We start from the raw sequence: 15,000 nt of genomic DNA, 5'->3' as shown, positions 1-15,000 counted from the left end.
GCGCATTCTTTTGCACTCACACACACACACCAAGACACACATACACACACACACACACAAACGCGCGCGCGCACGCACGCACACATATACGCCGACAAAGACAGGGTGGGTCCGCAAACTTTCAATTAATTCGAATTTTTGGCGGTGGTTATGATGATGGTGATGATGGTGGTGTAGAAGACATGATCGGCGGCGGCGGCGGCGATATATATATATATATATATATATATATATATATATATAAGAACATATAACAAATGTAATAAAAAAGTATATGTAGTCCCTACTTACCCGAACAGCTGGCTGAGGAAAAACACAACGCAGAGTCCAGCACAATAACCTGATTGAGGATGCATCTTTCTTAGTTCTATTTAAAAAAACTGACGCTGGGTGTTCGAACCTAAGTGTCTCCGGAATATTTTTAATTATTTAATTTTTTTAATTGTTTTTTTTTTTCTCTTAATATAACAGCTTAATTTCCAAGATAAACTATTTGATAATTTTTTCTTGCTTTGTTTTGCTATAATTATTTTGTTTGATATGTACTTTTTTTTTTTTTATTAATACGTTGTTTTTTTATTATTATTTTAAACTTTTGTGGTTGATATATATACGTTTATTTTTAACTGTTTTTGATGCAATTTTTTTTTTTTTTTTTTAGTAGATATTGCTAAAAAATTGTTAATAACAGTCGTCGTTGTTCTTGTTGCTGCTGATGCGGATGCTGGATATCCTATAATGATGATGGGAATGAAAATAACAATACGGTGCTGCTGTTTGCTTTCGCTGTTTAATGTATTTTTTCCGGACCTCGTCAACTATTAAAACAACTTGTTTTAGAAACAATATCTATAGCTGTAATTGTTGTTGTTGTTGTTGCTGTTGTTGTTGTGGTTGTGGTTGTTATTGTTGTTGTTGTCCTAGATAGACCCCATGCTCAGCCCCTGACCGAACAAACCTATCTAGGTAGGCCGTTTCAAGTGCTGTAATATTATAAGTTAAGAATGTTTCAGCAACGATGAGTTATAATGATATCTCGAGTTCTATGCTTTTCGGTCTTCTTGTCGCTGCTGCTGCTGCTGCTGCTGCTGATGTTGTTGCTGCTGCTGCTGTTGCTGCTGCTGCTGCAGTTGTTGCTGTTCTTGTTAATACTGCCGTTGTTGTTGTTGTTGCTGTTCTTTGTAGTGAATCTCAGTGTTTGGTGAGGGTTTTTCGACGAGATGTCTGTAGTGATGTTAGCGCTGGTGGTGGTGCCGGGGTGCGTTGGAGGCGGTGGTGGTGGTGTTGGTGGAGGTGGTGGTGACGGTGACAGCGGTGAGGGAGTAGGGGCGATGGTGGTGGTGGTGGTGGTGGCGGCGGCGGTGGTGGTGGTGCATATGTCGCTTGCTTGTTCTTATCCTGTGCAACAGTGTGTGCCTGACGGAAGAAAAAGTATAATAATAATAATAATAATAATAAATAATAATAATAATAATAATAATAATAATAATAATAATAATAATAATAATGATAATAATAATAATAATGGTAATAACAGCTATAGAAATAACAGTAGGAGAAGGAGGTGAAGGAGGAGAAGGAGGTGAAGGAGGAGAAGGAGGTGAAGGAGGAGAAGGAGGTGCAGGGCGGGAAGCTGTAGCAGAATGAAGAGGAGAAGGAAGAGTAAGAAGAAAGAGGAGAAACAGCAGGGAGGGTGAAGCAGAGGGTCGGGGGGGGGGGGGGGGGGGGTGCGTCATCTAAACCTGTTTCGATGGTTCCTCTCTCTCTCTCTTTCTCTCTCTCTTTCTCTGTACTAAAGGGCGGTGCGGTTGGATGGGAGCGGTGCCTGCTGGCAGATTTGGGAGGCGAAATATGGAACAAAACAGATACCCACCAAACATAGTAAACGTAGAGAGAATTCCCACATAGAATACCTCGGTACCTGTCGTACCTGGGGTACCTGGGTACCCGAGACCTAGATACCTGGGTACGGAGGCTGCGGGGTACCTATGTAGCGGGTTTGGATTAGGATTAGTGGCCGAATAAATGATGTTGCTCTTGTCGTTATGCACCCCCACCAAACCATCTTCGATCGATTGAACAGAATAGTGTTCAGTGCCGTTCCAGTCGTGGCCATTCCACCTTGTCCGGCCTCAGTAAATCTAAAATTACTACATTATCCTATTATGAGGCCTTCATTTCGTAAGACTATAGGAAGTGGTTTGAGGTGGATTTGGCTGACATTTTTAGCTGGACGTACGACCACGCCAAGATACGCTTGTACGCTCGTGGTTGAGTTCCTTTGGGGAGTGAATTTAGCTGCCATTTTTAGCTGAGCAAGCGATCATGTTATGGTCTCTGTTTTTTTATACTTTTTTTGCTTTTCTTTTGGCTCACGGCTGAGTGGATGGGTAACATCAACGTGAAGTAGGGACGAGGGGTGAGGTGACGGTCAGCCCCTAGCGACGCTTTTATGGAGACGTTACTTTGGGGCTTGCTGTATGACTCAGCAGTTTACAAAACACACAGTCGACATTAATCATTACATTACAAATTATTAACTTCAGTGGATTATGAAAAAAAAAAAAAACCCCATTTAGCTATTTGTTATACATAAGCCATAATTATTCATTTCAAATTTTGGCACAAAGCTAGCAATTTCGGACGATGGGTTAAGTCATGACTGGTATTTATTTTATCAAACCCGGAAGGATAAAAGGTAAAGATGACCCCGGTGGAATTTGAACTCAAAACGTAATGAAAGACGAAATGTAGCGAAGTATTGTATGCGGTGTGCTATCCATTCTGCCAACTCACCGCTCAGTTATCATGCCAGACACATAAACTTGGTTCTGAGTTTAAATGTAGTTTCTTTATCATTTGCAATAAATATTCTTTTCTACTCTAGACACAAAGCCCGAAATTTTGGGGGAGGGGGCCAGTCGATTAGATCGACCATAGTACACAAATGGAACTTAATTTATCGATCCCGAAAGGATGAAAGGCAAAATCGACCTCGGCGGAATTTGAATTCAGAACGTAAAGTCAAACGAAATACCGCTAAGCATTTAGTCCGGCGTGCTAACGTTTCTGCCCGCTCGCGCGCCTTACTTACACCAAATATTCTTCTATTCATGTCGGGCGTGTGTACTATTGTTTAAGGCGATACTCGTATGATCGCGAGAGCGTGATTTCAATTCCTGGACAGGGTGGTGTACTGTGTCCTTGAGCAGAACATTTCATTTCATGCTGCTCTGCGATCACTTCGACACCTGACGTGTGGCACACCTGTGTGCACCTGTTCAGGAAACATCGATTTGATGGACGGAGTGAACCAATGTACAGCACAAACATTTTGATCACTATAAACAAATCCCTTGCGCAGGTTTTTCAACAAGAAATTGAGGACTTGGTCAAATCATTCTTCTACTCATGGTTCTACAAGGGACAGAACATTCAAGGGCTGCTCCGAACATCAGACACTGTAGCTTCGACATTGATAGGTAAATGTTCGGGAAATGGCAGGAACGAAAAGTTGAACAGATTAACATAAAAGCATGGCTTGCTTTAAGATACATAAGGTGGTAGTGGTGGTGGTGGTGGTGGTGGTGAAAGTAGCTGTAAGACACTGGCGGTGGTCTTGGCAGTGTTGGGCACATGATGGTGATGATGATATTGCGGCTGTTACTGTTATGGTTATACTGTAAACAGAAGGCATGAATATGTTTATTTCAGGTAGGTCTAACACATGGCCCAGTACAAGTTCGGAGACGGAATAAGGAATATATATGTGTGAGTGCATATAAACTCACATATGTGTATGTGTATGTGTGTGTCTATTAGATAGATAGATAGATAGATAGATAGATAGATAGATAGATAGATATACATATATACATATATATATATATATATATATATATATATATATATATATATATATATATATATATATATATACATACATATACATACGTATACATTCATATACATATATATATACATACACATACATATACATATACATATATACACATACATATACATATTTATACATACATATATATACATATACATATATATATACATATACATATATATATATATATATATATATATATATATATATATATATATATATATATATATATATATATATATATATATATTGGAAGGTTTGGAGGTGATGTACAGGAATTATATATTAGAAAAATAATAAGGTACTCAGATATCTGGATGGTTGTACATTTACAGATCTTTTTTAATGTCACGTTTTATAAATATTAGCGCTTGCACCTATTCTTGTAGGGTTTTCAAATATATATATATGTGTGTGTGTATGTGTGTGTGTGTGTGTGTGTGTGTGTGTGTGTGTGTGTGTGTGTGTGTGTGTGTGTGTGTGTGTGTGTGTGTGTATGCAAGGCGTGTCCCAAAATTTTGAGCTCAACATGGCTTAATGATATGACAGCAGGAAAAGAATAAGATTTTTTTTTGTACCACTTGCGTACCGGGGTCGATATAATCGACTTAATCCCTTTGTATGTCTTTGTTTGTCCCCTCTGTGTGTAACCCCTTGTGGGTAGTCAAGAAATAAGAAACATAAGCACGCCGGGCGAAATGCTTAGCGGTATTTCGTCTGTCTTTATGTTCTGAGTTCAAATTTCGCTGAGGTCGACTTTTCCTTTCGGGAACAATAAATTAAGCACCAGATGCGTACTGGGGTCGATCTAATCGACTAGTCCCCGCCCCAAAAATGTCGGTCATTGTGCCAAGAGTAGAAAAGTAATTTTGTGTATTATAGAAGTATAACCAGTTTATTGCAGGTAAATTTTAAAAAGAAAATTTTAAATAGACCCCACAAGTGCCATAGAGACCCCAGTTGAGAACTACGGACGCAGATGATGAGCTATTGGGTTGGTGCATAATTATTGCGGATTTCATTCAACAATAACAATATTTAACAAAAACATCTTTAAATGACGGTCTGACCGTCTGCCAAGCAAATGGGAAGCAGTAATTGAAGTAGATGGTGAATATGCTCCGGAATAATCATTTAAAGATGTTTTTGTTACATGTTGTTATTGTTTTTGTTGAATAAAATTTGTTGAAAAAAAGCCGCAATAATTATGCCCCAACCCAATAAATTTGAGTTTGTTTAAAAGAATGAGAAATGTTTCCACGCAAAAATTAGATATAATTGTAATTTACACCATCTAAAACGTATCAGAAGAAAATTTCGTGAAAAAAATATCCATTTTTCGGAAAGTTATGAGAAAACAATGTCAAAAGTCGTGCCGCGTGAATTATCCGAAACTTCTCTCTTTTCCCAACTAAAAATGCTTTCCACATTAAATTTCGATATAAGCGTGGCTGTGTGGTAAGAAGTTGCTTCCCAACCGCATGGCTCGGGGTTCAATCCCACTGCGCAACAAATTTGGACAAACGTCTTCTACTATAGCCTCGGGTCGACAAAAGCTTTGTGAGTGGATTTGGTAGAAGAAACTGAAAGAAGCCCGTCGTATATATGTATATATCTATTAATATGTGTAAGTCTCGGTGTCTATGTTTGTTCCCAACCACCACCACCGCTTATCAATCTGTGCAGGTGTGCTTACGTCCCCATAACTTAGCGTTTCGGCAAAATAGACGAACAGAATGACTAGCAGACTTTAAAAGTACTGGGGTCGATTCATTCGACTAAAGGTTCTTCAAAGCAGTGCCCCAGCATGACCGCAGTCTCATAACTTAAACAAGTAAGTGACAAAAGATAAAAGATAAATGCAATTTAGTCTATCTGAAAAGTATTTGTTGGAAATTTTCTTCAGAAAATTTATTCATTCTCAGAAAGTTATAAATAAACAAATGGAGAGCGCGTGAATTATCCGAAACTCTTCTCAATTCCCTCTTAAGAATTTCGATATAATCGTAATCCAGACTACCTAAAACATATTGCTAGGATATTTTCATACTCTTTTACTTGTTTCAGTCATTTGACTGCGGCCATGCTGGAGCACCGCCTTTAGTCGAGCAAATCGACCCCAAAACTTATTCTTTGTAAGCCTAGTACTTATTCTATCAGTCTCTTTAGCGAACTGCTAAGTTACGGGGACCTAAACACACCAGCATCGGTTGTCAAGCAATGTTGGGGAGACAAACACAGACACACAAACATATGCACACACATACATATATATATATATATATATATATATATATATATATACATATATACGACAGGCTTCTTTCAGTTTCCGTCTACCAAATCCACTTGCAAGGCTTTGGTCGGCCCGATGCTATAGTAGAAGACACTTGCCCAAGGTGCCACGCAGTGGGAATGAACCCGAAACCATGTGGTTGGTAAGCAAGCTACTTACCACACAGCCACTTTTTTCAGAAAGTTATGAGGAAACAAAGTCAAAGAATACGAAATACAAGAAACTCCACCCACAACCTCCCAAAATGTTTTCGCATTTGTAATCAGTGCCATACAAAATGTAGCGGCAGAAAATTTCATTTTAAAAATATCCATTTTTCGGAAAGCTATAAGGAAACGAATTTCGATGGATGAAAACACTTCTGTAGTTATTCCGTCGAATCCAGAGTGAATTTTTAATGTACAAGAACTGGACCGAAGAACATAGCATAGATAACAGGAAACAGCCAGCATACCAGTATAATTACATGCAGGACCAGTACGCGTAAACATGATATTTACCAAAAAACAATTAAAGGTAAATGTATGATAATTTATTCACATAATAATATATTGTAGTTTAAAGAGTGTTCGCAATACTCTTTAAATTACGAAACCCGACAGAATATTTCTGGTATAATAACAGTTTAAGAATGTTCTTGGCGAAAATAGTTTACAAAATCAGTAGGGAAGAGAGGTTTCTATATACGAACATAATCTGTTTCTAAGTCTTGTTCGTTAACAAAATCGTTCGTTATATTAGTTATTGAAATATATATAAATGGAAGTAATCCGTTCTAAGCCACATTCAAAATCCACATTGGCTGTATGGTAAGAAGCTTGCATCCTAACCACATGGTTTTGGGTTCCGTCCCGATGCGTGGCACATTGGACGAGTGCCTTCTATAATAGCCACACGCCAGCCAAAGCCTTGTGAGTAGATTTTATATACGAAAACTGAAAGAAGCCTGTGGTGTATACATGTATATAAATATTCATGCGTGTGTATCTTGTGTCTGTTTGTACCCCACCACCGCTTAACAACGAGTGTTGGTTTCTTTACGCCACCGTAACTGAGCGATTCAGCAAAAAGAGAACGATATAAATAAATTTCAGGCTGGACAAAAAAAAAAACGATAAGTACTGAGATCGACTCATTTGCTAGACAATCTGTTCATTTATTGTACTATTCGTGTATATTCACCCAGCATTTATACGCGTGCGTAGTTCGCTCGTAGTTCGCTGTTCAAATTTCAAGTTCTCAAGCGAATCGATTCCGTGCCACTTATATGCTTGTGTAGTCTGCTCGTGGTTCGTTGATCAAATTTCAGTTCGTTATGTCAGTTTAATGTTCTTCAGAAAGAGAACTGTTCGTATATGAGTACCCCACGGTTTATTATAGTAGAAAGGGTACTCGTAGAATATAACTGCATGAAAATGAACGGAGCATTTCTAGTATAATAAATAGTTCGAGAATGTTCTTAGCGAAAACAGGTGTGTAATCATCGAATAAAAGTTAGTTTATTGATATGATTGTGTGTGTGTGTGTGTGTGTGTGTGTGTGTGTGTGTGTGTGTGTGTGTGTGTGTGTGTGTGTGTATGTGTGTGTGTGTGCGTGCGCGCGCGCGCGAAAAGAACGGTATGTCTGCGATACATTCTCAGCTGACTATGGTGATATGCATATGTGTGTACGTTAGTTTGGGAGTTCAAAAATTTATGAGTATAATCCTGTTGCATTCTTTCCGTCTCTGTTGAACGTTTAGAAAGCAGCTTTTTATACTGAGAAAACGAGGCTCCAGAAGGCGTCAGTCGAAAAACAAGCGTACCTAAAGTAAACAATTTAATTGGCTGAAAATATCCAATAAAAACAGTGAAAACGCGTGCGCCTGCCGTATTGTGTATTTTCTATGGCTATGCCAGAAGAGGAAGGGCAGGGTCTGTAATCTTCTTCTAAGCTTCTAACAATACGTTCATGACTGGTTGTGTGGTAAGAAGTTTGCTTCCCAACCACATGGTTCCGGGGTTCAGTCCCACTGCGTGGCACCTTGGGCAAGTGTCTTCTACTTCAGCCTCGGACTGATCAAAGCCTTGTCAGTGGATTTAGTAGATGGAAATTGAACGAAGACCGTTGTATATATACATATATAGATATGTATGTGTGTGCCTTTGTGCCTGTGACCGCTTTGTCAAGAGGTCAGCACCGCTTGATAACCGGTGTCGGTATGTTTACGTCCCCGCTACTCAGGGGCTCAGCAAAAAGGACCTATAGAATAAGTACCAGTCGAAACCGCAATCATCCGACCCCGAGTCCGATGCCCTAACCACTGGGCCATTGCGCCTCCACATATATATACATACATACATATATATATATATATATATATATATATATATATATATATATATATGTGTGTGTGTGTGTGTGTGTGTGTGTGTGTGTGTGTGTGTGTGTGTGTGTGTGTGTGTGTGTGTGTATGTATGTATGTATATATATATACATACATACTTATATGACTGTATATGCCAACACACACAACACATATATATATATATGTATATATATATATATATATATATATATATATATATATATATATATATATATATATATATATATATATATATATATATACATTTTTAAAATAACGTCGACCACTAACGTGGACAATTAATGCGCTAGAAATAGATCACATCTTGTGTCTATTAAGACCTAAATTGTTCTCAACATGAAATATAGCAGCATACCAAAACGTGAGCGGGAAAGACATTTAAAATCACCTAAAAAAGCATTCTTAAACAGGAACCGGTTTCGGATTTAACAAATTCTTACCACTTGTCTATCCCTCTTCAGCCTGATTTGTAATGTAACCGCAATCATCAGAATCGTATACAGAGTTGCCCACCGCCATGGGTGCGCGTGCATATGGTTCTGCTAATTACAGCTTAATGGTAAAATTCAGAAGTCTTCGTTTTGGCGCGCAAATTCCAGGAATATATCTGCAGAAAATATTTACTGCGTCGTATATATTCAGTATGAGAACATGGGTAATGGGTAAAATATTATTATAAAATCTGGTACTTAATCATATATTAATTAATATCGATTAATTATCAGGAGGCCAGCACATCTAAAGAATCAAAGAGATTCAGAAATATTATCTGCAATCTCAGGGGATTAAGGTACATTTTAAAAATAACGGCGATCTATTTCTAGCGCATTAATTGTCCACGTTAGTGGTCGACGTTATTTTTAAAATGTACCTTAATCCCCTGAGATTGCAGATAATATTTCTGAATCTCTTTGATTCTTTAGATGTGCTGGCCTCCTGATAATTAATCGAGTAGCGGGGACGTAAACATACCGACACCGGTTGTCAAGCGGTGCTGACCTCTTGACAAAGCGGTCACAGGCACAAAGGCATACACATACATATCTATATATGTATATATACAACGGTCTTCGTTCAATTTCCATCTACTAAATCCACTGACAAGGCTTTGATCAGTCCGAGGCTGAAGTAGAAGACACTTGCCCAAGGTGCCACGCAGTGGGACTGAACCCCGGAACCATGTGGTTGGGAAGCAAACTTCTTACCACACAACCAGTCATGAACGTATTGTTAGAAGCTTAGAAGAAGATTACAGACCCTGCCCTTCCTGTGGTGTTAAGTCGGTCAAATAGGTCTAACGATGGAAGGCTTTTAGTAATTAAAGTTTGTATTTCCACAGTAAATTCATCATAACGTTGGAATGGGATGTTTATTTTACGGATTGGATTGCAAGAGAAACGGAAAATAAGTTTAACTTATCATTTATACATACATACATACATACATACATACATATATATATATATATATATATATATATATATATATATATATATATATATATATATATATATATATATATATATATATGCATATATATACATATATATATATATATGTATATATATATATATATATATATATATACATATATACATGTATATATGTGTGTGTATGCATATAGATATACATACATGTATGTGTGTGTGTATCTATATATACATACATACATACATACATACATGCATACATATATGTGTGTGTATACATATAGCTATATATATTTGTATTTATACATGTATATATGTGTATATGTAAATATATATGTATGTGTGTGCATATATATATATATGTGTGTGTGTGTGTGTATACAAATATGTATGTATATATGTGTGTGCATATACGTATAATAAGTGTATGTGTGCGCGCACGCATAAGTGTGTATGCGCGCGCGCGTGTGCTTGTTTATTTTATTTTCCTCTCTTAAATTTAAGACTTAACTTTAACCTGCTTTGTGGCAAAGTTGTGAAAGAAAGCGTCTTTTTTTCTCTCTCTTTTAGTTTATCATTCTTTAAAACTAAAGAATATCTTGCACACTTTTATTGTTCCAGATACGAGGATTATATGTAACGTCTAAATCAAGGAATTGCTTTCTTTCCTCAAGAATCCTACTTTACTCCAAGCGGTTTGGTACTTACCATGCTGCTTCAATAATAATAGGTATGAAACTGAAAGTGTATCTTGGGTACTGGATTTTCGAACCCTTCTTCAATGTTCCATACGTGTCCTCTTTATTCCATTCGTGTCCTCGTGTTCCATACGCATAACCATTTTGTTTAATACACAAAAAATAAAGACAACCAACGAATTTATTTACCAAAAAGTTATCAAAGAAGGCTTCATTAGCAGTAAGCTGGTTACATCACAGACAGAGCACACATATCCGAATCTCACAAACTAAGCAGCAAAAATGGTTGGTGAGATTTGTGAAACTGGTGCTTAACTTTGAAGATATCATCAATATTTGCTTTGGAATTGCTGCATCCAGCCAACAGAATTGCTTTCAAATGTTCATCAGTCAACCTCGTTTGATGTGCTGACTTTATATACTTCATTTTTGAAAATGTTTGCTCACAGACATAAGTTGTTTCTAAGCTGTTCCTAAGTTGTTTGACATTCTGATGCCAAACCAGAGGCAAATGAACTCTCATTGCAGGTACTTGCACCAAAAGTACAGTGCGGTAGCGGGCCGGATGAACTGACCTCGTGGCCCGTAGTTTGGTGACCCTTGTTACAGAGAAAACTTAAAGTGGTCGAATTGCACTGCTAACACAACAAACAGGACACAACATTGACCTATAAACCATTATTATACTTGGTAGTTGGAGGCGCAATGGCCCAGTGGTTAGGGCAGCGGACTCGCGGTCATAGGATCGCAGTTTCGATTCCCAAACCGGGCGTTGTGAGTGTTTATTGAGCGAAAACACCTAAAGCTCCACGAGGCTCCAGCAGGGTATGGTGGTAAACCCTGTTGTACTCTATCACCACAACTTTCTCTAACTCTTACTTCCTGTTTCTGTTGTACCTGTAATTCAAAGGGTCAGCCTTGTCACACTCTGTGTCACGCTGAATATCCCCGAGAACTACGTTAAGGGTACACGTGTCTGTGGAGTGCTTAGCCACTTGCACGTTAATCTCACGAGCAGGCTGTTTCGTTGATCGGATCAACTGGAACCCTCGACGTCGTAAGCGACGGAGTGCCAACACACATACTTGGTAGTATACTATGGCAACAAAATAAAATAAGGTGTCCATACCGGCAGTTAATGTTATATTAATATCCTGCTACAAGGATTGGGCCTTTGGGTTTTGTTTATGGTTTTCATTATGGACTACTCACAATAATGTTTTGTCCAGTGATTGAGAAATAATTACTACCATGCAGATGTGTGCGTATATTTGTCAGTACGTGCTTTTTATTGAGTAAAATAAGAGCAGCTTGCAGGCAATTTGGGCGTCACGCTCTTTCCAAACTGTTATCAAATCTCAGCAACAAAACGTAAGATGCTTCTATCAATATCCTGTTATAAGATCTATGCCTGTGAATTTTCTAAGCCATTTTCTGCAGAGTTGCTTTCGGTAATATTCCTTAAGTCCAAATATTCTTCGCTGAAAGTATTAGCAGCATCTCTGCTCTAGTTATTATTGTAAGTATCATGTGTTACCCATATACACCACCAGTATCTTTCAACATTTTCGTCCGATAAGAGTATTTTTTTACAGAGATTAAGAGGTGGTTTATGATGACGCTACGACAGACTGATTTAAGTTCTCTGGAAAATAGTCTGCTCAACATTATAAAGTGTTTCTAATTTATGCAGATTTATGGTAATTTATATTTTTACATTTTCAGCTTTGACTCTTAGTTCTTGTTTCATCTGAGGAAGTTTAGAGTTTAAAGTTTCAAATAATCAACCTCTAAACTGCTCTTCTCGTTTCTACTGTTGAGTTTCTGACATTTTATGAGTGTGCATATGCATATATATGTGTTGTATCTATATCTGTTGTACCTTGTATGTATATGTGTTGTATGTTGTATGTTTGTGTGTTGTATGCATATATACATACATACATACATACACACACACACACACACACACACACACACACACACACACACACACACACACATATATATATATATATATATATATATATATATATATATATTTATATATATATATATATACATATATACACACACGCACATATATATACACACTCACACGCATATATATATATATATATACACACACACACACACGTACACATATGCATATAAATACAGGGTGCGATGGATTAATATATTTTTTATTTCGCGCGTGCGTATAGTTTGTTTTTGATTTTGTCAACTACACAGTATAGCAGGGTCAGTTGGGCTTACAGAAAGCTGAAAGGGAAAGTTCAGACTGCTCGAAGAAAACTTAAACAGGAACAGTGGAATGATAGAGCAAAAGGGGCACAAGAAGCATCTGATAGAAATGATGCCAAGGGTTTGTACTCTTATGTTAAGAAGGCATATGACCTAACATCTTCTTCAATAGTTCTAGTGAGAATAGGAAATGGGCATTTACTTCTGACTGACACCACTTCTATTCATAAGCGCTGGGCAGAACATTTTTTCTGCACTTTTGAATAGATCATCATCTGCTGACACAAGGACGATAGAATCTTTTGCCGTGGAAAATGGAGTAAAACAAGGAGATCTTGATGCACCCACCCTCCTTGCAATATACTTTGCAGTTGTGTTGTCACACGCTTTTCAAAACTCTGAGGAGGTGTATTTACATAAAATATCGAACAACAGGGAATGTTTTTAATCTGACCAGACAGAAATTCAAAACGAAGGTTTTTACTTCCCTCATTAGGGAACTTTTATACGCTGAGGATTGCGATCTTGTCAGTCATTCTGAAACAAGTCTGCAATCTCTTGTATCTGCATTTGACTCAGCTTGTGATGATTTTGGCTTGACCATCAACTTGAAAAAAACAGTTGTAATGCATCAACCTGCGTGTGATGCTGTTTGTAACTCCGGTAAAATTTTTGTTAAGGGTAAGTTACTTAAGGTTGTCGATTCGTTCATCTACCTTGGAAGCTCTGTCCAAAATAATACAGAAATACATCTGCGAATTCAAAGGACAGCAAAAGCATTTGGTGGCTTGGAGTCACACGTTTGGCGCCAGCGACATATAAATAACAATACAAAGCTGGCTCTTTACAAATCATTTGTCTTACCATCCCTGTTGTATTCTTGTCAAGCATGGACTTATTATAAAAAGCATTTTAAATTGTTAGAACAATTCCACCAAAAGTGCCTCCACCGCATTTTAAACATTAAATGAAGTTCTTTTACTCCAAACATAGATGTCCTTGCATCTGCAGGCATCGCCTCAATTTAAGTTTGATAAAGTTTGATAAGTGCTAACGCACGAAACTCAATGTTTAATCACTCTGTTGCTTGATATATATATTCATATATATATATTGGGCCATCCCATAAATAACGCGGATTTTTTTATACTTCTTATATTTTTCAAAATTAATATATACAAAGTTCTTTTTGAAATCTAAAATATACTCTCCTTCATTTTCTACAATGCTCTGTCTGATAAATTTTCAAGGCTTCTCTTCCAAAATTTACTTGTCTGTGGAGAAAAATACTCCTGCACTACTGTTCTGACGTCGTCTACAGAATTCATATTTTTTCCGTCCGAATGATGCCGAAGACTGCGGAATAAAAGGTAATCAGATGGGGCAATGTCTTGGTGGGACATCGTTTCCCATTCAAAATGCTCCAGCCTTTGGAATGTCATCCTCGCTGTATGTCACCGAGTATTAATCATCCGAAAGGAAGAACACCTTTCGTCTTGAAATCAAACATGGTCATTTTTTTTTTCTAGCGCTGACTTGAATGCCTAGTTGAATGCTTAAATCCAAGCTTCTCTGCTAGTTCTTCAACAGTTACGAAATGATTTTGTTCCCCCAGGGTTTGTAGGACGACCTCGTTGAGCTTTACATATCTTCTAGAACGAGGCTCATTTTCTCGGCTGTAGTTTCCGGCTCGGAATTTCTGGAACCACCGTTGACACTGGTTTGCGCTTGTTGTCCGATCCCCATCTACTGCATTAATATTCCTCGCACTTTTCGTTGCGTTGTTGTCTTTATTGAACTCATAAAGCAAAATATACCGAATATGGTCTTTTGTCACTTCCATTATAGCTTTGAAAAAAATAACTGTTAAAATCGAACTGCACTCTTCAAATCTTGCACTAAGAATTAGTCCAAGGTAAAATTACTACCTGCTTTTATAGCAAGTTGATGTAGATAGTTCATTCCGTCCCCCTCCGACTTATAATTCATGCAATTTAAAAAACTGCATTATTTGTGGGATGACCCAATATATATGTCAGAAGCAACAGAGTGATTAGGCATTGAGA

The 15,000-nt window shown here is 37.6% G+C and overlaps 1 protein-coding gene across 1 annotated transcript in view; it reads right to left on the bottom strand.

The window, feature by feature from the left end:
• Positions 1 to 15,000, bottom strand: part of LOC149131138 (neuronal acetylcholine receptor subunit alpha-6-like) — a 104,650-nt gene that overhangs the window by 34,021 nt on the left and 55,629 nt on the right. Inside the window, exon 3 of the mRNA XM_089341895.1 lies at positions 292 to 1,416. Coding sequence (XP_089198021.1) covers positions 292 to 356 — 65 coding nt within the window. The 5' untranslated portion in view covers positions 357 to 1,416. The remainder of the gene's footprint in view (positions 1 to 291; positions 1,417 to 15,000) is intronic.

Source organism: Octopus bimaculoides, chromosome 25 (genome assembly GCF_046866305.1).
Source record: "Octopus bimaculoides isolate indiv1 chromosome 25, ASM4686630v1, whole genome shotgun sequence".
In the NCBI taxonomy this organism is placed as follows: Eukaryota; Metazoa; Mollusca; class Cephalopoda; order Octopoda; family Octopodidae; genus Octopus; species Octopus bimaculoides.
The sequence above is the reverse complement of the archived record's forward strand: the minus strand, read 5'-3'. Positions and strand labels throughout refer to the sequence as shown.